The sequence below is a fragment of the Geospiza fortis genome, unplaced genomic scaffold (assembly GCF_000277835.1).
Source record: "Geospiza fortis unplaced genomic scaffold, GeoFor_1.0 scaffold194, whole genome shotgun sequence".
Classification (NCBI taxonomy): Eukaryota; Metazoa; Chordata; class Aves; order Passeriformes; family Thraupidae; genus Geospiza; species Geospiza fortis.
The window spans coordinates 2,260,743-2,286,076 of NW_005054322.1; the positions used below are offsets into that span (position 1 = coordinate 2,260,743).

General features: G+C 40.0%; 1 protein-coding gene across 2 annotated transcripts in view; it reads right to left on the minus strand.

Annotated features, from left to right (window-relative positions):
* The window catches only part of ENOX1 (ecto-NOX disulfide-thiol exchanger 1), a 285,547-nt gene that overhangs the window by 73,017 nt on the left and 187,196 nt on the right, over positions 1–25,334 (minus strand). For both annotated transcript variants that reach the window (XM_031056831.1, XM_031056830.1), the window contains 2 exons: positions 19,429–19,662; positions 8,645–8,857 (listed from right to left, as the gene is read on the minus strand). In XM_031056831.1, coding sequence (XP_030912691.1) covers positions 8,645–8,857; positions 19,429–19,662 — 447 coding nt within the window. The remainder of the gene's footprint in view (positions 1–8,644; positions 8,858–19,428; positions 19,663–25,334) is intronic.

The window sequence follows — 25,334 nt, forward strand, 5'->3', positions numbered from 1 at the left end:
CCATTATAGACTTGTATAATGAAGATACAGGTTTTGACAGCTGTGCAAAATACCTCGTCTGCCACTCCACTTTGATTTTGGCTTTGTTGGGGTTTTGTGTTTGGCTGTGTTTTTTAAAAAAAACTTTTTAAAATTCACAATTATCTGCAACCCCATCAGAGAAATTTCGTTTGCATGCTGCCCAGATGCCTGTAGGTTCCTTAAAACATGGTGTTAAGACATAGCATGATAAAGGAGAAAACCATAGGACTTCACTATTATATCCCCAAATTCCACCTCTTTGGACAGACTGAGAGAATCTGCAGTGATTTATCTCCCAAATAATTTTGCTGTGTGGGTGGTCAGCTTGCAAGGATGCCATTCCTCAGCCTGCCCTTCTACCAATAACTACATCTGTCCTAGCAATCAAAACCAACCAGGGACCATTCTTGTTCCCTGAGACCAACAGGCACAGCATGCTGAGTGTCCCTGCAGCAACAGCGCTTCTCTCTTCCCAAAAAGATGCTTTTCTGGGAAACTACCTCGCCTGCATCAAACTCTAAACTGTATCACATTTTGGGGGAAAACACTAGCTGACCCAGAGCAGCAACTTTCTAACAGCTGAACAGTATGGGCCAGCCTGCCCTAGCTCAGCTTAATTTAATCCTGCAGACAGAGTCAGGGGGGGTCATCCTTTACTAGCAGTCTCACCTCTTCTGCTCTCATCCTAGTACAGAGGTCTCAGCAGTGCAGACAGCAATTACAAGACTTAGCAGAGGAAGAAGGATGTTTTCCTCCTACCCTGTCTCACCTACCTGAATACTAGAAAGAATGTCCTCTCTATAAATTACTTCTACATTTCCCTTTGACTAGGCCTACAGCAAAATTTGAGACCAGCAGGGTGTGTGTCTGGGTTCATGCTTGGTCCCTCTTCCTGTTCCATCTGATTCAGACTGGCTTGTATGGGCTATTAAGAGGCTGAGTGAATGTCACTAGTCTACACGTGGGTGATGCAGAACGAAATACTTCTTCCTAATACAATCCACATAGACAAATTTAAAAAAAAACCAAAAACCCAACATTCTACCACAGCACTTACTATAACCCCTGGTCTTCTAAGAATATCAAACCCCTGTGTCAGCAGCCATTGTTTTCCTTTCTCCTTCTTTTAGTTAAGGAACTCAGTGGGGAACAGCGAAAAAGGGAGCAGTATGGGGATACTAAAAGTGCCCAATTTACAGGATTCATACTGAAACCTGTGCAGTAACTTGTATGAGGTATATATATCAACAATTGATAGTTCTAGAAATAGAATGCTCCCTGTTAAACTTTGAAATGAAGAAAAAGTACAATTTAATTAAAGAGAGCCCAGTTTTCTCTGCAAGGTATTGCTAGAAAGTCTGTCCATAATTTAAGCTTTGGAAATCTTTTAGGTTATGAAACCGTGGTTTAATTTACAACAGAGAAACTGACAGTTTGGTGTAACTGCAGGAGCTGGCACTGTGCCATATGATAAATCACTCGGACTCAACAAGACCACTTCACCTTCATGTCATTTCTCAACAAACAGGTGCCTGACATTAGACCAGCACAACACAAGAGGGCAAGTACAAATGTACAGTACCTGCTCTTTCAACGCCACCATCTTACATTACAGAATGGACTTCATGGATCTTTTGTTGACAACCAGGAAAAAAACCTAGAAAAACTTCATCTGCCCCCCACCAATTCAAAGGAAGGTGAAGGGAATGCTGCTTTCTTTGTCAGCTTGACAAGATTATAAACTATTCCCAAAGTATTGCAGTTAATTAGCTAGTCCTTCTTTTATTTATTGTTAGGCACAGCTTTCTTTTAAGTTCTCAGATTTAAAAACAGCAAAAGTGGGAACCACCGTTTTTGGTAAATCTGTCCAAAAAGAGAACTCCCAGGGAACTCTGCAATGTAGGAACATCATAAATGACATTAAGACATCGCAGGTCCCATTAAGTGAAGTAATAATTATGCAGGAATTTTGCAGATTAAAATATTCCTAGGAGATCAGGAGGGCTATATTTTTGGGGGCATAATATAGTTTCTTTTGCTGAAAAAAAAGGATAAAGATGTGGATGAGGAGGTTTCAACAGCCTACTGGCAATCGAAACAAAAAATTGTCTCATATACTTCAGGTATGAAATTTACTTCTCCATCTGTTGGCATACCTTATGCTCTCTTGCTTGCCATGACTTCTTCCTTCTGTGTTTTTGTTCCTTCTGTGTGTGTCCATCTTTTTCTCCCACATAGTCTATCCCTTTCCAAAACTCTTTTCTTGCCCCATAACATCTCTGTCATCATAAATGACACCATTTATGACAAATTCAGTGATTTGACATGAAGCATGATTAGCGCACACTGAAGGGAGCAAGTATTTCAATCACTCGTAGTTGCATAGGATTACTCATATTTGTAAGGTTTATTCAATCATTTGTAAGCAGTCTGAACAGCTTTAGATGTGAAGACCACATGGTATGCACAGCCAACTCATCCTTTTGGGTGAAACCACCTTTCCTTCCTTGCCTAATGTGACTCTTCCCTCATTCTTTGTTTCCATAGAACATTTACAACTCATTTCTGTGATGCATCAAGCCCTTACCCCTGTCTCTACTCAGCAAGGCAAGTCAAAACCAAGCACAGATTTCCGCATGATTAAAGCACATGCTTCTTTGCCTTGAACCTTGTGTCATCATCTAGGAGAAATGCAGATTCCAGGCAAGTGGCATGAGTTGTCAAAATAGACTGAAATTTCTTGGAAGGCAGTGCTTTTATTTTTCTGCAAAATACCATGCATATTTAATGGACTACATTAAAAAAAAAAAACACACACACCCTCTTAAAAATAACAGAGGAGCTCCTGTTGAAATTCTGTCCATGCTTAAATCGATACCAAGATTTGTATTGACTTTAGGTGGAGTGAAAGCTACAGACAATGGAATGAATGCAGAAATTCAAAGAAAATGAAGCACAGAAGAATAAGCTATGTGAAATACGACAAATTGCAACCACAAAGGGTTATACTGCCAAAAGAAAGAGAGGAACTACAAGAATGCAAGGTAAAATAAAAAATGAAGTCTTTCATCTCTATTCTCTGCCACTGCCACAGCATCCTGTATAGAAATGCTTTTAGGAGCATGTGTATATGAGATAGAAAATCTCATAGATAGAAGGACAACTGAAAAAAGAATAAAGAGATCCAGCTGAGCTTTATAGTAAATTATCAGTATAGAAACAAGCCAAGAGCACACTGACTAAATGAGCTAACAAAAGGAACTGGATGGATTGCAGAGGTTATTTTGTACTTTTTTTTTTCTTTTTTAGAAATGCATCACGGTAGAAAGTAATAGTGGCAACTAATGACTTGGATGATTAATGTTTGTATTATAGTGGCATTCTATGACACCAACTGAGAACTGGGCTGCACTTTAAAAACACATTATATGACTCAATCTCTTTCACAAAGAGCTTAATGATGGCCTAAAAATTGCACATAAAGAAAGCTTATATTTTTGAATTAGTCAGTGGCAAATGAAAGAAAGACTGTAAGACTGGACAATTAAAAAGCAGGAAAATCCTTTCAGAAGTTGTTCTTAATGTGGAGCAATTGAAAGACTGCTCTGGAAAGCATGATTGTGTATTAAAAGTCTGACTGCTAAGCATTTAACCAGCATGCTTTTAATATCTGTAATGAAACTGGCTTCATTTTTGGTACTATGAGAATACTAAAAAGTGGAAGGATTTTTGGGAGAAAGTACTGAAGTATGGAATTTAAAGGAAACCAGATGAGACAGTGATTTTAGCAATCATCATTATATCAATGTAAATTATATCTTTTCTAAAGCAAGATAGCAACTTCTGAAGTGAACCTTCAAAGAGAAAAACAAAACTGATGCCAATATTTTTTAAGAGAGCTCAGAAGGGATTTTTAACATTTTTCTTACTTTTTTAACATAAAAAAAATTGCAGATTCTATCTGTGAAGGCATTGATAATGTTAAAACAGATTAAATCATATCCAGGGAGATTAGAGAATGAAAATGAAGAGACATGAAATGAGGAGAATTTTATTCAGTCTATCGAGAATGCTTTTCCCTTCAGAATTATTTATTTTTTTCTTTTTTGGATTGACGTGTAATTCACATCAGATACCTACCAGCTATTTGATAAAAATATTTGAGGTAATCTAATATACTACTGGAGTCCTTTAGTAGAAAGGAAAGGAAAACTCAAGGTGACAATTGTGAGAGTCCAAAAAAGGGGTACATGACACACAGCCTTCTCCCCAAACCTTTGATTCTTCCTAAATGGACAGGCCTACTGAATCAGCTCAAAGTTGAATCTAGCTTCACTTCCTGTTTCAAAGTAAGGGCTGAAGATGCTTAGCAACAGGCAAAGCAGGTAAACTGCATAATCTCACAATCCACAGAACCATAGAATGGTTTGGCTTGGAATGGATCTTAAAGATCATCTGGTTTCAACCTCCTGCCATGGGCAGGGACACCTCCCACTAGACCAGGTTGCTCAAAGCTCCATCTAGCCTGGCCTCGAACACTGCCAGGAGTGGGGCATCCACAGCTTCTCTGGGTAACCTGTGCCAGTGCCTCACCACTCTCACACTACGTTTCTCCCTGATACCCAGTCTAAACCGATCTCTTTCAGTTCAAAGCCATTCCCCCTTGTTCATGTGCATGCTGGACATCAGGAAGAATTTTTTGATTGAAAGAGTGGTTAACCATTGGAACAGGCTGCCCAGGGTGAAGGTACCATCCCTGGAAGTGTTTAAGAAATGACTGGACATGGCAGTTGGGGCTATGGTTTAGCTGGCGTGGTGGTGTTCATCCAAAGGCTGGACTCAAATGATCTTGGAGGTCTTTTCCAACCTTACTGATTCTATGATTCCATGTGAAGTAATATGGCCAGGGGGCCCCATGATAAAAACCACCCTCCTCCCACTGCTCTCCCATAGGCACACAAGAGACTGATTCATAGACTCTGATGGGGACCTGGTTTCAGAGTCCATTTAGTCCATTAGTTCTTTAGTAAAATGGGCCAAAATGACCAAATGATGGAGTGTCATAATCTGCTCAGTAACCAGCCATGGGGCACTTCATTACACCATGTGTATAACCTACGAACTTGTATACTGGGACACTTCCACCACCTTCTGTATCTTACTCTTTAGATACCAAATTAATTTTTGAATATGGAAATATTATTCACCTGTAGGTACCTTTTTCAGTGTTGTCAAGGGAGACTGCATGAAATACTCTGAAAACTCAGTAAGAGGTAGGCAAAGTTTACAGTGCATGGAGAAGAGAGTCAGAGGAGGAAATTGTGGCTTTGGTGCAGTCTAAAAAAACACCAACAGCCCAACAGGGATATCTCTAGGGCTTCCATTTTCCTTAAACATGGGGATCAACATCTGTAAACCTTACGCTGAACAGGTGGTTTGGGAGGAAATGAAAGAGAGATGAATGGAAAGCCAAGGGGCAGTGTCACAGGTATCTAAGCTGTGGAAGTAAATAGATGTCAAACCACAAAGACAGACCTATCCAAAATCCTTGAAAACAATCCATACTTTAAGCACAAATTCAAATCTAAAAAAATCAAGCAATGTAATAAAAAGAAGGAAGTGGACATTTTTCTCTCTTTATCCCTTAAATAACTGAAGAAGCACCATAACAAGAGTGCCTGTAGCACTTAAATCAGGTGCTATAAATTAGTGGTGTGACAACAGTAATACACTTTATTTCACAGATTATCCTGGCACAAGTACCTTGATGAGGTAATTAATTCACATGCTGAGCAATTGACCCAAATTTTTAGGGGTAATCTGCTCAGTAATCTCCTAAATACCTCCAGGCACAAATTTGTAGCAGGGATTTCAACGCCTGTACTTCTTTATTAGTTAGGCCATAAGATGAGATGTTCTGGTCACAGTAATCCTCATTAATAAGAAAGTATTTTCTACTGAGACTCACCAAGACTGTGTGTGTGTATGTGTGTGAGTGTGTGTGTTCCAGGTGAGTGCACCTGAAGCCAATTTTATTTCTTTTTCACTCTCCATAACATTCATTGCTGGCATTTTTATCTAACTCCAAGTTCTTCCCTTATGCTACACCCATCTGTATCAATGCTGTACACAGTTAGTGGGATTAATCTGCTCTGAACAAAGCATGTGAAAAGTGGGACATCTGGTTCAGAGCGAGGCCCCCTGTGAATCCTCTATGGGCAGCAGAGAATAAATGGCATATCCAAGGGATGATTCATCTCATTGGAAGAGCACCATGAGGTCAGTTTGATGACTCATTCCGTGGAGATTCTTATTTTTCTCTTCTGACTGCAAAGAAAGCCCAGAATGGTCAGCTCCAAGTTGACATCTGACCTAGTCCATGAGAGAGGACTGCCACATGATATTTTTAAAATACTGTAATATTTATGTCAAACGGCCACACAGCTGCAGCATTACACTAGACTTTTGGATCCTTACTACAGAAAAGCAGAAGTGGGTTTCTGTCAGTCTGCAGAATTTAGCAGGCCACACACACCTATTTTGGACATCTGGTATTTTCAAATTCTTCTTCATAAAGCAACTGACATATTGTAACAAATTATGCAGGACTGTGGACAGCAATGGAAAAAGATGCACGAAAAACATTCCTCAGATCAAGTCAAATTTCCTTGAAAAAGGGAAGCTCATTTCAGAATCTCCATGCTTAGCAATCTTAGGCATATACATGTGTAAAGGAGAAACATTATCCATCTGTTCGCAGCAAGTTCACAAGGAATTTTAATAAGACATTAATGCTAATAATGGTCAATGTTCATGATGTTTATAAAATAAACAATGGGGAACATATGGAAAGCTTGTAAAACTTGTTGTTATAAAATCCACAGTGTAACACCTTTCCCTGAGGATGCTTTTTGCTGACCTTGTCCTCCTAGGCCAGATCTGTCAGAAACTTCTTCCAGACTCTGCTGTTACTGTGGCACTAGGAAACTCACATTTTGAAGCCAAAGCTATTTCTGTTTTTGTAAATTCAGCATTCAGCACATTACAGGAGCAAAACAGATAGCCAAAACTGCATATTTCCACCTGAAACTACAGGGATCTCTATTTCCAAGTGACAGATGTTCTACAACAGTTGGTGACAAATGGGCTAATTTAGACTGATTTAACTAAAGTTCAGCCTGCTGACAATGGGGGACTTTTTTTAATGCAGCTGAAGAAGGCATTTCTGAATGCTAGAGCTGGCTGTTGCACACAAAACTAGAGAGGTCCTGGTGTGAACTGAACAGCACGCCATGCGTGGTGCCTGCATCTCTGTGCCTCACACTGCTTTTTAGATGCTGAGATAGAAGACAACAATGCCTAGTGAATTACCAAGGGAATTAGCCGGTCTTTTAAATTTACTCTCTGAACATATGTCCCCAGAAATCAAATGTCTTTGGCCCAGAATCTTTGTTTCTAAGTTCTGGCATCTAAACTCTTATATTAGGATATATGCCCTGTGGTGAATTTGTCTTCTGAGATGATGAGCTCTCCATCACTTATGCAGGAAGCTTTAGTGGCTGCTCTGCTAAGCCAGACAAGTCCATCCAAGCTTATGCCTTCAACCCTAACTTTTAAAGGATGCCCATTGAGGGACCAGAAATAAATTGCACAAAAGCCTTTAGGGTTTTTTTTTTAATGTAAAGATTAGGAGTATGATCCAGAAATTACAACGTAACAACTTCACTCTCCTCTGTCTGGTAAACAATCTTGGGTTTTGTTCTCAACTGGCACATGAGAGCTGGCTCCAGGCTTCACCTTTCTGAGTATCATAATGCCTCTTCCTTGAGAAGCCATGAGTAGACATGTTAAAAACCACCAACAATGAAATCAGTTTTCTTTCTCCTTTTTTCCTTGCCTTTTCTTTTTTTTTCTCATATTCTCCTCTCCTCTCTTCTCTCCTCCCTTTGAAGAAAACTTCTAGGCAAGTATCCTGATCATTGTTTTATGAGGGAACCTCATTAGGGTAAGTTCATTGATTGTATTTCTGTACTAAGGAAATAGCTGCCAGCTCTAGATATTTAAGACAGTTTATCTGCCCAATTAACACTGGCAGATCACTCCTGATGCCAGCACCAGTACAGCATACTTTTCTACTGTGAAGGTGGTCTTTATCTGTGAATATATCCCTATAAGTTACTGGATTCTACTGCCTCTTACCTAAACACAGGCTAAAAATATTACCTAATTGTGCTCTATTCTGCAACTGACCTACTTAACTAGCTGCCACACACAGGCTACATATCCCTTCTCTCAAAAAAACCATGACCTTTTCTCAGAGCAGTGAGGCTTCTGTCTTGTCCATTCTTGTAGCGTTATGTCTACACAAGAGTAGACATTGTGAATAGAGCACGTCTTCATCTATTAATAAAAAAAACTACTGAAACTTTGCTCACCTTGAATAATAAGTTCTTAGGAATGGTCCTTGATCCTCCAAACTGCCACAGAGTATGGAATAGGATGTGAAGTAGAGCATGACTGCATTGCAACTACTTACCCCCAAACAAACAAGCAAAATGATAAAACCACTACCACCACCACCACCATCACTACAACAACACTGACAAAAAAGGGAGTTACTTACATTGAGTGAGGATCCCTGTTAAGGCATTTTTGAAACTCTCCTTGGCTTGCTCCATTTCTTGCTCGTGAGCTGCCTTCTCATTCATGAGCCGGCGGACGTGGCTGTTGGCCGACTGCACCATGGAGTAGAACTGGTTGGCAGAGCGACGATTCACCTCGCCTCGCTCAATCCAGGTGAGCAGCACCGTGATGGCCTCGGAAAACTTGCTATCATCTAGAACAATCAAAGCACAGCTTTCAAATTGCAGGCATAAATATCCTGCTGAGAACACATTTTCTGCTCCATGTCACATTAAAATCACCATAAATCCTGCTTGCAGTATATCATTTTGGGCAACTTTTGTGTCCTTTGTTCCATCAGATGTAGAAGCCAATACAGTCACGTGAAACTACATAAATCTTCCTTCAAGACTTGTCTTCTCATTTTAATAGCTTTCTCACAACAAAAAGCAGCCTCCCCCCGTTCCCTGTGGCCTGAGTCTTCACTTTTGCAATGTGTCCCTTAAGCTATTCAGCAATATGGAATGACCTTACAGCGGGAGTGAGGAGACCTCTGTGGTACTGGACTCACTGAGGAAATGAAATGCGTCTGTGTTAATCTGCCCAGCCAAAAGCTCAGTCTTGGAGCTTGGGCTCAGCCATACTTCTGTCAACAAATTTCACTAACATCATGTTGTTAATTAAGGAACAACGTTGAGGGCGAACAATTCCTCCTCAAAACACTGATTAATTATGAGGAACTGCTTTGAACAGACAATGTGCCTTCATTCATTTTGTATTATTTGTTTTGCACTATTTTATGTCTCACATTATATATTTTTTAAAGGATTTCAAATGAATCCAGGAAAACACCTAGATTACATCTTCATGTTTGCCATTCAGGTAATGAAAGTTGTTTTTCTCTGCAGAAAGATTGCCAAAACTGAAAGCTAGATTTTGCACACTCTCTCCCCGGGTAATCTTCTTTCCTCTGACAGTGCTCTCAGCTTCCTCAAAAGACTCTAAGCACAGCATCCATTACACTTCAGGCCTCATCAGGATTAAGAGGAAACATTTATTTTTAAGTCCCATTTAGACTGAACTACAAGAAAATATTATTACTACAGTGTCTTCCTGTGGAACCATTTTTGTGCAATTTGATAGCATTTTTTCACCAGGATTTTATTCTATAAAAATTCAATTTCCCAACAACTCATTTTAAACATCTCATCTAGTGCTTTTTGGTTATATTTCTGTATATATATTTTAGACGGTGTGCACACCTTTCTGTTGGAGAAGGTATATGGTCATGGCAGGAAGATGTAGTGTAGTCATAACCAACAGACACTTAAAACAAAAACTGGAAAATACTAAATGCAGCCAACCGTGTTACAGGATACAGGATACAGAAACATGTGACACAGTTTGTAAGACTTTGCTTTCCATGTACAAAGAATAATGAAATACTAATTGTTAAGTGATGATTCTGGCTTTTATTCTTAATCAATAATCATGTCCTTAAAAGGCGAATAGCCTAAAATACAGAGAGGACTGTGCCCACAGCCTCTGAAGAAGAGATTTTTACACTGCCTGATCTTTAACATCTTATTAACTGAAACATGCTTTCAGCTACAGCAATAAGATTTGCTTTCCACAGCTGAATAGGCATGTTCACCCAAGATCCCTCAAGAAAAAAGCGCAAAATAACACATAACACATTCCCTGTGTACAGTGGTGTATCTGTTGTAAAACATTAACATATCATTCATTAGCACCATTCATTAATTTTTGCTGGGCAGTAGAGTCAGATGAGCATCCTTTAATTTCATATTGTCCCCTTGGATCAGACTCCACTTCTGAGCTTTGCTGGGTACATATGCATCAGGAAAGTATTAAGTGTCTCTGACGAGCAAGGTTGGCTGAATACAGACCCCAAGAAATGCCAAATGTAAACAAGACTCATGCAAAGCCTCTTCACTGCAAGAAAACATGAGGATAAGGCTCTCCAAAGGACTTGGGCAAAATCTTCAGCCTGCTGAGTTGCTTGGGAACTGGATGTCAAACACATAATACAGCCAAGAACTCATCCCTGAAATACAATGTTTATTATAATTACACCAGTAAATAAGAATAACCTGTAATGGTTTCTGGCAATGTTAGCATGTTTCCATGCATGAGGAAAATCAGCAGCACAGAAATATCCTCCCTTTTCCTTGTTTTAGTCTCTTCCCAGTACTCATTTATGTGTTGTTTTGCTGTAGAGCCTCTATAAAAAAATACCCTCCCCTCATTTTGTTTTTATCAGGCACAGTGGGTGTCTGTAAGGGATGTTCGTAAACATCTCATCCTTCTGCCACATAGATTCTACCCATTTAAAAGGACATGCTGAAAACCTGTTTTCATCACACTGTACTTCCAGGGAGCTGCAGAGGTCTGTGGGACTGTTATAGTTAAGCCACAGCTCTGCTCACAGAGCAGGAAAAAATCCCTTCATTGGTAAACATCAGCATCTTCATTGATTACATAATTAGAAGTTGCATTCAAAAATGCTAGAGGGTAATATATGCACAACAGGAGCACATTAGTTAATAAAATTTTTTCTCTACATTTGTAAAATTTATGTCACCTTAATTTCTAACTTTTATATTCCTGAGCTCACTCACTGACTGATATAAGGTAACTCACCATGAATCCATTTTTTCATACAGAATACTTTCTTAGCAATGAGAGATTGCCTTAGAAAATCAGATTTTTATATGAGATTGTTAATTTCTTTTTTAGTTAGTAGATAAATAGTAGAAGAAATGCAGCAATGGAATCTAATTTAAACAGAGCGTGAACTGCCTTATGATTGCAGCCGTTTATTTAAAAAAATAAAACAAAACTCCTAATTCTGTTCAAAATTATTCCCTCATGGTAGGATGCACATAATTATACACTGTTTAAAAACACACTCTTCAAATAAATTCCTTTATATAAGACATGTTCCCATATGTAATCGTTCTTTTAAAATAAGCATGTGGCAAATTATTTCTTACTCTTAGAGCTTTTTCCTCCTCTAAGTCACAGCATATTCTAAGCAAATAAGGTAGGTTTTATCAGTCCTGCTTTTGCTGTCTGTTTAATGGTGAGGTGAACTGCGCCCCAGAAGTGCCTGCTGCCCTCAAGCAGCTGCAAAGGCAGCCTGGGCTGGCCTGCTCCTGTGTTGACATCCCTGCAACAGGCACATGTTTGGCTGGAGTAATCCCAACACTCCACAAGGGCTGCTGCAAGCACCTGCACCCCTGCATGTCCCTGTAAAGGGCAGCTCTAACACAAGCTCTGACAACGTTGTGTCATTTGAAGATTATTACCCATCCATCCAGGATGGCTTGCTGGGTCTCTGTCGACAGAGATTTCCAGGTGCTGCCAGACTCAATCACAGGGCACTAGAGATAAGATATTTCAAATTCCTCTTATATCAGCTACAGATATTTGGCATTTAAATCCTAGCTCACAACTTAGATGAAATAAAATATCAAGAACAGAAAATGCATCCCTAGAGCCGCCCAGAAAATTTTTAACAGGAATATTTCTATGAAAAAAGGGAGTTATTGTTGACAAATGTTTTGCATTTTTATGCTTGTAATTTGACCACCTCTAAGCAGCCCCAACTGGAATAAACATTTAATTGAAAAAGCTGTGACAACAACTGTTACAGAATGGTATCCTGGGAAAAGGTGTTGGAAAGAGAGGTTTTACTTTCAGCTTATGGAGTTTCCCTGGTGTAACACAGGGTAGAATCCAGCTCAGAGTACCCTCAAATGTGACTATTTATCTCTCAGTGTTAAGGACCTCCACCAGGTGGTTTCACAACTTGGGTGATCGTGTCTAAGGTCTGAGCCATTAGAAAGGATATAGACTAACCCATCACTCTGAAGCCAGGCATTCAAACACTGTTATTTCTGTAATTTTTACATTTATATATATATTGCAAATATAGCTAACTTGATATTTCTGTGTTTCAAGAGTGACATTGTGTGCTGGACTTCTACCTAGGACAATATCAAACACTGGGCTACTGATTTACCCTTGTTATTATCTTTTCAACCCTGGTCTTTCTCAAATGTTTGAAAAGTATCTGAGATATTTCACACAACACTTGGAGCCTCTCTAAATCACAGCAAACCTTCTATGTTGTCCTATGGGCTATGGTGTTGTCCAGAGTCACTATACACTGTCTCTCGCCCCGAACCTTGCTCCCCTAATGCAATCTCCCAGGCTTGCAAGGACATGCTGAAGAGACAGAGTTGGTCTTTACTCCAGTGACTACACCTAGAAAACTCCTGTGCTGTTTGCCTATGTTTTGGGAAGCATTAATGATCTCATCGTTCGTGGCCCCTCTGTAAGATGGGAAGGGGCAGGTACACCTTTATGCCAAGTTCTGCCCTGACCAGCAGAAACCCAATTAACAAACACCCTCTGAAGGCATTCTTGTGAGTACTGAGCATGACTATGCTGTAGAGCAGGCAGAGAAAGGACAAGAGTGGTGGGATATGTCTGTCCATTTTTGCCTCTGATTAACAGCCCATCCTCTGTCAGCTGTAGCAGTGCCATGGGAAGATGTGTTCCTACCTCATCCCCACACTCAGCACTACCCCTTTGCTCATGGTTACACTGCCCTCAGTCTGCCTGGAGCTGCTTAGCTGCTCAGACTCCAGTTCCAGTTTGTCAAACTGGGCCCAGTTCAAACAGGAAGGCGGCAGAGTTCAGTTCGGGATGCAAACTTCTTCATTATGTAAAGCAGCAGCCAGGGGAGGATGTATGGCCAAGGTTACTCTTAATCTGACTTCTGACTTGATAAGTTAATAAACTATAACTAAGATTTCTAAATTGCAAAGACTGAATTCAACACAAAAAAGAATAAACATTAGGAGGTGACTGCTGTGGGTGAACCAGGTCAGAGAAAAGGTTCACTAATCTCTCTCATCAGCAGGCTCAGCCCAGCTCCCCTGTGCATCAGGAACAATTTTCTTCCCAGCACATACCACTTCTGGTGCCGAAATGACAACCTATTTTACTCTTGGCTTAAGAGCTTCTTCTGTACAGAGTGTCTGCCAGTGACCTAGAAACACAGCTCTTCAGTCTACTACCCTCACCTTCTTTTTTTCCTGCTCAAATCCCTTATATAATTGTGCCATGCATCACACACATCAGTCTAGTACTTTTGGGATTAATAACATTTTTAACCCAGTGGCATTGCATAACAAGTAAGAATCAAGAAATACAAATTCTTACTGCCAAAGGGTTTTTTTAAAGAATGATTAATATCCACCTTACTATTTTTTAAATAGCCTTAACTGCATACTATAACCAAGAAACTTTTCCAGTTATGTAACAAATCTCTGACACTAGATTTGATAAAAATACACTTATATGTTCACTAAAAGATATATTAAAAAGTAGTCTCTCCCTCCTACGTAATCAAACTCTTTCTTTCTTTCAAATTAAATCACACAAGATTCTTCCTGGGGTGGGTGTTTCATGTCAGACACAGAAATCCATTATCTTCTCCTGCTGATGCCATTATTTCCAATGAAAAGTAATTATGAGGGTATTGAGTTTCCTCTCTATTTCTCAAAATCATACCAAAAACATTCAGATCAGCGAGCTGCCATTTCCCAGCTCTTAGTAATTAACTTGAGTCTTTTTGCAGTGTGGTACATTTAATCCAGTGGGTTTATATTAAACCCTCAAAATCTGAATTGATACAATACAGATGAGGTGAGGGAGGACGTTTTTAGTGATGCACTAAGCAGTGAGTGTACCTCCTGCAGGCTTTGGGAGGAATGTGCCCAGGGAATTGGGTTACCAGGCTGCTGATAGCTGAACCCACCTTATGCTCTTGTGCCAGCAGACAAAAGTGCCCTCGCACCGTGCCTGCTCACAGCCCCTGTGCGAGGCTCTCGGAGCCAGATGTATTGTGCCACAGCAGATGTCAGCAGCATATGGAAGAAGGAAGGAGAAAATGATAATCTAAAACCAGGAAGGGTGAGGGAACACATTTGATGCTAAGTGTCGAAACATGTCTGTTTCAGGGCTCTGTCCTGGTATACCACTAATAAAAAAAAATTATGCTAAAAAAAGTCTGGAGTTTCAGCATTTAAACCTGGCATTCACTGGATTTGTTCATAGGATCTCACTTTGCCTCCCCTCTGACGTAGCTCTGCACTGAATTTGAGCCTTTCTGGGTGAGACTTGACTCTGCATAACTGCACTGTCTCTCTAGTGCTCCACCAGTCTGGCTCCCAAGTGCAGGGTAATATTGAAAGCAGTGTATTTTTCTTCTCAGGGAAATATCCTGTTTCCCAGGCAATTAAATGTTGTTTATATCTCAAACCATGTGCAAGAGTTGAGATTGTCAGGCTTGATGTTACCTGAGTCTTGTGCACGGCACATCCCTCATTCCACTCTAACTGCCATCTATTTATTTAAATTTCCAATCTCTGCTCTCTTCAGGGGATCATACAGTGCCTGGCAAAGAAGTAGCTTCTCAATTTTTAAATTATATTTCTTAAAATGAAAAACCGTATGAATAACTTCCCTGTGCTCATAAAGAAACACTATATTAAAAAGGGAGGTAAATTCCAGGGTATTGTATTTAACTCTCAGATATTTATGTCTCCTTTGCTCAAAATATTTTAAAAAACCAGATATTCAGATATAAAGAGATGCCTTTGTTAAGTGATATAACTATTTAGCTACCCACAGCAAATAAGACATATGTAGCATTTTAAAGGATCTAATTTGCAAGAAGTGATTTCTGAAGATGATACCATTAGGTACAGATATGCTTGAATTAAGAAAACCATAATGTTTGAAATCCTGCTTTGAAACGCAAATGTCATAAGCACAGATTAAAATGTTTTGTTCCAATGCACCTGACAGAGCAGCATTCCACTTAAAAGGTTCAGCCTATCTCCAGTTGTGTCTTGTTCTGGGCACCACAAGACTTAACTGTTTATAGCGCACCCAGGAAAACAGATGTCAGAGCATGCAAATTTGAACCTAAATATCTACCGACACATTCCACTGTGCAGTAATAACACATCTGATTTAACACTGAGGAATTAAAATCTCAAAGACACACACAAATGCTGCAAGGAACCAGAAGAAGTGAAAGTCACTTTTTTCTAGTGTAATTGCAGAAGACACAATATTCTGCTGGTTTTGTCAAAACAAGAACTCAAGGTCTATTTTCAAAGGCTGTTTAAGGAGGTAAATAACATTTACACTTCATTGTAAAGGACCTTGGATTCCCAGAGTTCACATCTGTGAATTTATGGAGGTATTTTCTCAAGGAAACACAGATAAGAAGGATCTCATGTTCATGTTACTCATCTTGTTGGAATGCTGGAGCTCATTTCATTTTGAAAATCGAGGCTCAGGCTAATGACATGAATGGTGTAGGAAAAAAATGTTCATACTGCCAACAAGGAGAGAGTTAGGAAGGACTTCTTTTGCAGGAGTAATGAAGTTCTTAATAAATAAAAAAAGAAGGAAAAAGGCAAAAGGGAAAGGGAGATACACATAAACAAACACTGTTTGCTACACACTGAATTGCAAAGTGATGAAAAATTGCACTGGTCCATAGTTTCTTTAATTCCCACAAAAATTAAGTGTTCAAACCAAGTTCTTCGCAGATACGAAGGGATTCAGGGTAGTCCACAGGGAATGGAGGGTATATTATAAATCCTCATGTATACGAGGCCTCAGATGCAGTGGATTCCCAGCCCCAGACACCAGGCACTGGAGAACTGGTTCCTTTGTTCTGTGAAACTCCACACCAGTAGAGACTACCTGGCTGAAAATTTACAATGAAATTCTGTTTTCACCTGGCACAAAAGTTCCTCTGTACTCTCACCCACAGTCACTGCTGCACCAGGTAACTTCAGCACACCAGAGGAATAGGAATATGCTGACAACACTGGGGCAAGAGTTTCCAGCCAAGTCTGTTACACAAAAACAATGATTTCTTAGTCTTATGCCGCAGTTTGCAGGAAGTGAAAAAAAGATATTGTGACCTTGATATCAGTAAATATCTAGACCACATTAGGGGAGTGGCTGATAAGCCTACTTCATCTCTGCCCCCCATAAGATTTCCTTGCTGTCAGGAATTTACAAGGTTATTTTGACAACAAAAGTAGCTTGGATTCAGACCAACTTATCTACATTTGTGGTTGCAAAGCAGTATCTTGGGTTGAGATATGCTTAGTTATTTTGGCTTGCTTTTTAGCTACTGTTGCTCTGTGAACTTCTGGAGGCACTGCAGGAGCTGAAACCTGCCTGTTGGGCACCTGCAGCTCTGTCTCACGAGCTGGCAACAGAGCTCAGGAGTCTTTTGAAGTGGGCACCACAGCAAGGTGATGACCTTCCTTAAGAAGACAACTGCAGAGCATCTGATGAAGAAACAATCTCTCAAGTTAAATCCTGACAATTGCAGAGATATTATGATCCTTCTTTACTTTAGGATGAATTCTCCAGGCTTTTGCAGCAGCACAAATGTGCTGATAATACAGAGACCTGAGATTTTAACTCCAAGTTTTACGTATCTCTGTGAGTGTGTGTGTATATGTGTATGTCTACGTGTGTATGTGTACATACATTTATATACTCTGCTACTTTCATCTGAAGTCCACATTTAAATTGTGAATGTATGATGATGGCTGGACTCAATCTTAGAGGTCTTTTCCAGCCTTAATGATTATATGAGTCTCTTACATGAACTGCCCCTTGCTAGAGAATTTTCTTTATTGTTGGTTTACTTCTTTTTTTTAGGATGTCACAAAGAGCTCATGTGGCAATTCCATGTTGCCCAAGGGAGCCCATAAAGTTCAAAGCCACTGTTTTACAGACACTGGCTGTGATGCCATAGGAAAGGTAAAGCAGACCAGTGTGACTACTGAAGCCCACTCTGCTTTCTTTACTACCTAGAACAGGGCACAGCTCATGCCCACTGAGAAGAGAGGGATCTTTTCTGCATTCTCCACCCTTACCTATCAGATCCAGGGCTGGTGTCTTTAATTTCACAACAATCACAGCAAGGCAACTGTTAATTAGCAGAACTTTTTAAAATTGCAATATATTCTTTTGCTGGATTTTAATGATTTTCAACCAATAAGAAAATAGACTTACCTTTTTTTTTAATTTAAGTGACGTACATTGCTGAAAGTTTATTTCTGGAGAAACAGTTATGCACATAGTATTGGTCTATATCGTGCTAAAAAAATTTTATATTGAACTTGAGCATATATGTCAAGTTCTGGTTTAAATTTCCCTTAGGAGAACCAAAGATATAAATGCTTGGAGTAGATTTTAATTAAGTACGGAAACTTCCCATAATGAAAAGAAAAATCCTTCTAAATATAGTCATCTTAAACATCTTGCAAAAACCCACATTCAGTTGCCCCAGGCAATGACTAACCATATGGAAGAAATTGTCCAGACGTCTTGCATTTTCTAGTTTAGTTCAGGAAACCTGTAGGCCTTACTAGATAAAGAAAACTTCCCTACAAAAGATTAACTCCTAAAATATTCAACTAAAACCAGATGGATCTAAAACTGGACTGGAAGCTGGGTATGAATTAAAATTTCTTGTATTAGGGCCTCTTTTCTCCTGGTCTATAAACCCATAAGGGTTATTTCATCAATCTATCAGACAGATTGATGAATTATTTTATGGAGAAGTGCATCTGGTGGGGATGAGAGTCAGCCAAACTAGTAACTGACTGAGGTAGTAGCAACAACTAACAGCAACCAATGCAGTACTCAAAGAGACAGCAGGGTGCATCTCTGCTCCACGCTCCAAGGATGAAACACTTTGCACTGTCCTTCTTCAGCTCCCCGAACATTCTTCATAGTTAGAACAGAGACCAGTGTGATGACAGCCAGATAGTCTAAGCCTAATCTCGATAATTCTGAAATAGTGGCAAGAATCACAGCTTCTTGTGACCTGGCACACAGTTAAGCAATGTGCTTGGCCATCGTGAGGGAAAGAATGCCAAACACAGCTGCTAAACACTTGATGAAAATAAATACAACGCTAAGCGGTGTGAAGACTTGTTTGCTAGATACCTCTTTTAAATTTTGTTACCATGAATAACTTTATTTCTTTGCTTCTTACTGTTTATGTTAGCTATTAAAATAAAATGAATCCTTGAAGTGCACCCTTGAAAAATATTAACTCAGTAAATGTACCTAGAAAAAAACAAACAAGGAAACAAACACATACCAAAACATGACACTATCCTGCACAAGTAATTCTAACCCTAAAGAGGGAGTGAAAGAAGGGATGGTGTGTGTCAGAGATAAGTTGTGTCAGCTCATGTGGGCAATTTGAATGCCAGGGACAGTCAAGTGCATGTGATGGAGTAACCTACATGTCGAGGATTAAAGTAATTTTAAGAATAAGGCCTTTCATGTGAAGAAGGATGCTTGCAACAAGTTGCCTTTCTGTGAGAGTATTTCCAAGATATATGATGGCAGCAACTTAACAGAAAAAAAACCAAAAACCCATCTGTAGCATTCTGAAGGCTGTGTTTTAGCTGTTAAAGCACAGGTAGATAGACAGATGTCATGCATTTCCAGCAGGTGGGTGAGTGTCATTACCACTGGCATAGAAATGGCAAAGACAGCCATTTCAGAGGGGGAAAGCTAACAGGGCAAGTAATGAAACACATCAAAGAGAAACTGGCTTCACTGCTCTGGCCTCTGCATGGCTCCTCCTTTTAAGTAATAATAAACTGAGAGGTAGCAAATGCTGCTTACCTTTCAATTTTTCAGCCAGCAAAGCAGCTTCGTGTTCAGAATAATGCATTATTGCCGGAGGTGAAGGAGGGCGCAGTCTGTCTTCTTCCATTTTACGTCTGTGGCGTTCTTCTCTGGCCAGCATTCTTTGTTTGCATTCCCATTCATAAAAGTCATCTCTTGCCTGAGCAAAATCAACATGAAGGCGACCTGAATCCTTTTTGTCTGTGCTAGATCCTAATCTCATGCGGTAACCTGAAATCAACAAGTAGAACTAACTGTTGCAGGATTTATTTGCTCAAATTGCTCTTCATTTTTCCCCCTTTTCAAGTGCAGCCAGGTAAAAATATAAATTAACAGATTCTCACATATCCATGCAATATCTATCAATCAACATGTTTTCACAAGAAGATAAAAATCCATCCACTCACTTTTATTCATCATTTCCTGCACCACCTATCACCATAGTAGATGAACTGAAAAGTCAACCCTAAGGTATGGAACCTACATTTCTGTATAGAAATCTCTCAAAATATGTCATTTTCCCACATAATGCTTCCAACTTTTAAAAGCACAGAAAACAGATAAACAAAAACTAATTATTTAAAATAGATCTGTTTTAGTCTGAATGGGGAGTCCTTCTTCCACTGATCCTGTTGAGATCGTGTTCAGTCTAGTGTTTTTCTCCACCCTGCCAAAGGAATTGGAAGTATGGGGAAAGGCTGAACTTTCTAAAAGCCATGACTATAGGTGAACGCGGAAATTGTGCTACATTAACTCCTGTGCCACAAAGAGGATGGTTCCATAACTACAGTGATGCCAGATCTCAAATTTTGAGACTTTACAATTGCAACCATTATTTTCAAATTCCCCAGTGAAAATAATCTAGCAGCAAATATAAATCACCTACAAATTAATTGAGTTCATCATTCCTTAAAGTAATTTCTAAAGTAGGGACAGATTCATTAGGCATTTGCAAGACTGCTTTCAGGACAAATAACAAAACCTGTCATGCCTTATCTTTAGGGATACTCTGCATATTCATAATTTGGTCCATGTGTCATATTCTAAAGTTAGCACACTGCAAAACTTTAAGTTAAGGGCTACACAGCAGTACTAAAGAGTCATGGTCTGAACTAAAACTGTTGACTACTGTCAGAGGTCCAAAAATAATCATGCCAAAGCTATAAGAGGAGCTTTTTGTGGCCATATTTGGGCACCTGTCTTTTTTCCAAGTTTTATTTCTAAGGCACAAATATATACACAGAGCAGTTTGTCTAACTTTTAAAATGCCATCTCTGAGAACATGTGAGAAAATATTATGTAGAAGGCTTCAAACAGAGCCTTCAAATGTGGGTAAAATTAATCAGTCTACACAAGATAGCTCTAATTTCTCCATGCCAACATGCAACAGCCCAGCAGAGATTTCTCAAATGACAGGATGTTGCAGAGATTAATTCTGTGCTGAGCTGGCACACAGGAAGCTCTTCAGAAATGCACACTACTGCAACCACTGCATAATAACTCCAGGGAGAGGAAACTTCTATTCAAAATGTCAGTAAAAATGGTGTTTGCTGCTTTTGATCTGCAATCCGAGAGAACCTACCTTCCAGTCTTGTGGTTTGCCTGTGGTTTTAAGAGCTTTAGCACCTCACCACCACAGTTAAAACTCAGTTCTGAGCTTCCTCCAGGAACAGCAAAAGCTAAGAATTGTGTAGTAGATTAAGCACATCCTTTCAGAAATGTGTATCTAGGCATACTCTGTTTTACTGCTGGAAAAACTTCCTGCTGTATGAATACAAGGGATTGTCTGTACTACAGCACACGTGAGACAATAGCTTCAAAGACATTAAATATCCATATATGTAGTGATCCTTCAAATAAAAAATAATCTGGGAGCCTTTTGATTTGACATTTTCCTTTCAAACACCTGTGGAGTTCAGCTAAAGAGTCTGCAGGTCAGGAAAAGATATGACTTTCATTGTCCAGCAAGGAGTGCAAACCCAGATGAAAAACTTGAGCTAAGTGTTTCAGAGGTCCTTCAAAACCAGAAGGCATAAAAAAACTGCCTTACCAAGGAATGGTTTTGGTAGGTTCCTGCCAATGGAACCTATCAAATCTGGTCTCCAAGATTCAGGAGCTCAGGGTGAAGTAAAACTGGATCTTGTAGGAGTGGCAAAGGAGGGGACAGTTTATTATTTTAAATTCCTCTTGGCTTTGTTTTCTCTAGCTTTGAGAAGCAAACACCACTCTTTCACCCCAAAAGCTTTTTGCGGCCATATATATATGTAGCCCTAGTCCCAAGGTGTTGAAGGGAAGAGTTACAGATACACCCTATTCAGTGTGAAAAAACAGAAGAAGAGTGTGTGTGACCTTTCAGAACTGGGCTCTGAACTAATGAGGGTGTAATTATATGGTTTTATCCACAGAGGTGTAGGCACAAAGGAGTCAGCCAAAAGGGGTCAGTGGTGCAGCTGCCCTGATAGCTGTGACAAATGTTAGCCCCCTGTTCCCAGCCAGTTTGGCGTGCCAGCTGCATTCCTCACACAGTGTTTGCTCTGTGCCAGAACAGCATTATCAGCAATGCAAAGGACACTGCCAAGGTGCCAGGTCTCGTGAACCTAAAATTAGATCTCCCAGCTGGGCTGCACTTTCCAGGAAGACTCAATCTCTCTTCCTCTCCCCCTGCCGTCTTTTGCCTCCATTGGCGGGACCACAATAGTTATGGGCACAGACAGACATACAGCACTGCAGGAGGCAAAACCCTTGTGGACTTCAAGGTCCCTCACATAAGCTGAATAAAGAGCTAATGAAAAGGACTGTGCATCTATAGGTTTTGTGTGCAGTGGCAAAGCTGAGCTGTATTAAAGTGGCCCTCACTTTTGAAGTAAATGGGAAAAAAAACCTGAACAGTGTACATTGCAGTAGCACTGGACAAATGGTTCCCTTTGGGAAATCAAATTAACAGATTTTGGAAATTTACCATGAATCACACTAAAAAAATGTGACTGCTTGTTCAACTCTAAAGACTAAAGGTGGTCAGCCTTCAGTGATTTCCACCAGCACAGAAACTCAGAATAACCTAGCTAAGAAGGGACCTTGGATATCACCTAGTCCAGAGCAGAGTTAGCTTCAAAGTCAGATCAGAATGGTCACAGTTTGACATCTTTCCCTTAACAAAAACAACAAATGCCTTAAGGATGGTTTCTTGCACCTTCATATACTGGGCTTTGCAGACACTATAGGACCAATGACCTGGCCAGTGAAGAACAGGCTCCTTGATGGTTTGATAACAAGAAAGACTCTGCATGCACAACTGGCAGGCTCTATTTTGTACATGAAATCCTCAGGCACCCATCTGTGCTGGAAATTTTGAGCCACAAGGCAGCTGGGAGGCTTGGTTTTTTTCAATACCATGTCTCCCTACTGATGTTTGAGGGTGTTTGAATGTATAAGAGAAACACCTGGCACTGCCTCCCCTTCATGCATGGGCAATGAATTTTTTCCCCATTTCTTTGCTCAGGGCTGCAGCTAGCATTAACTTTGTGCCTGGCTTGTCATTTTTAATTTCAGGTTTGCACACAGTGGAAGAAAAGGCTTTGGGAACTTGCCAAAATCCTCACTTTAAAGGAGCAGAAACAGGAAAAGTTAATGAAAGTGCTAAATAAAAATCAAACAGTATTTTCATATCACAGGTCTAGTGCAAACTCCATGGCTTGACTTACCTTTGAGTGTTGCTATACTGGGCACCAGCCAATAGCTGAGGGCTAACTGGGGATCTAGATCAGAGTGTTAATGGTGATCAGAGAGAACTTAAAATGAAACAAGTAAATGGTACTGAAAGGAAACCCATGGGGGGAAATATCAGCACAGGAAAAATGCACACATGGGCTTTTGCAGTATAAACAGATCTGTCTTCAGACACCTGTTTGTCCCATATATTCAAGTCTGGGGCCATCAATATTTGCCGGAGTTACCGAATTTTCAGCCAAAAGAGTAAAGTACATACGGTTTTGAGAAAGAGCTTTGTCATGGGCTGGTATGATGATTTTGGTAAGTCTTTTTCTTGGGAGATCAAAATACATATTTAAAGGTTAAATGAAACCTAGCCTTCCTCAAGTCGACATTCTTATCATAGTCTTCTACCCATCTTCCAGTCTCCCTTTTCATACACATTTACTTGGGAGTACAAAGGAAAAAAAAAACCAAAAACCCTGTGATTAAACTGCTTGATGCATTTTGTAATCATTTGCTCTATTCCAATGATAAGCATGGGATAAATGCAAAACTTGATGAGATTAGATGGGGTAGATAGATAAAACTGATTAGGTAGACAAAATTATCATTATAACAGAAATATCAAAGGCATGACTTTCCCCTAATATAACACACATATTATATTTGTACATCTCTTTTGTCTCTTACAGGGAAAATAAAATGCCTCAAAAATATGCTTTGTTCTATTTCAGAATATATTATGTTTGAGAATGGAATAAAGACTGGTAAACCCCCCACCCTGTATTTCAGTACAAGGAAAACGTGCCCCTGCCTAGTGCCACACCCCCCTGGGAGTGGTGGGGGACACTCAGTGCTTCATGTTTCATCTGCACCATTCAGCAGTCTTGGTAAAAAGAAGTGGAACTTGCCTACAGAGTGCTTCTGCATTTCTTTCTCATCCCTGTCAGTTGCAATGGTTCTTTCCCTTGTCTGGCTGGAGACAATAGGTACAACACTTTGGAAGAATGAAGAGCTGTGGAGGAAAAAATGGATGGGAAGGAAGGCTGCGGAGCAGATGTAAGAGGAAGCACAGGCAGCAGTGTGACTGTGATGGAAGGAAACAGAAGAAGGAATGATGCACCAGGAACCTGGAATGAAATTTGCAGAAAATTCAGAATGAGGAAGAATGAGGAAAGGAATCTTTTGCCTCTGTTTCTACTCATGTCCTGTCTTCTGAGTGAGCACTCTGTTGCATTAGAATGAGGACACACAGCAGCATACAGAATTTCCTATCTCTATGGTCTCTTCAGGATTTAAGGCAAATGAAATTAAAATAAAACTTGACTTGGAGTGAAGCAAAGCGTGCAGCCAACTGCTGAGTAGCAGGAAACTGAGCTAGAGGAACACTGGTTCTGGCCCAGGGTGGCAGCCTGTATATTGCTGAGCTTTTCTTTGCTCTCTTTTTTGCCACTGTTTTCTTTATCATAATACAGTAATACCAGTTCCAACTGAATCTGGTGTGCCCCTCTTCTGCTCTGTTACTAGGGTACCCTAAAGAGAAGCTGGAAGCTGGTAAATGTGCTGCTGCTTGTGATGCCTCTAATCTGCTGCAATGATCTACAGCATTTTGGAAGTAACATGAATAAACAAATAAATGAGAAGCATGGAAATCAGGAAGAGAGGATGGGTGAGGAGGGACCGGAACAACTGGAGTGAAAATTAAATTAAAAAAAGAAAAAGAAAGTAAGGAAAATCTGGAGTGGAATAAAGATCTGGCATAAACCTGAAAATATAGCAACATTTCAAATAAATCTTTACATAGACCCCATAAAATTCATGATTTTCTGTAGTTCTTCAAACAGGTATCTAAAGCAAGCAGCCAAGTTAGGAAAATAAACTTCAAACAACCTAAAAACCCTAAGGAAAGCCTTTGAGAAACAAAGGAGCTAGGTTTTTCTTGACAAAGTATTTCAAAAGTTGAGAGCCTTCCTCCCTTCCTCCCTCCCTCCCTCCCTCCCTCCCTTCCTTCCTTCCTTCCTTCCTTCCTTCCTTCCTTCCTTCCTTCCTTCCTTCCTTCCTTCCTTCCTTCCTTCCTTCCTTCCTTCCTTCCTTCCTTCCTTCCTTCCTTTTCCGCCACTTCCTTCCGCCACTTCCTTCCGCCACTTCCTTCCGCCACTTCCTTCCGCCACTTCCTTCCGCCACTTCCTTCC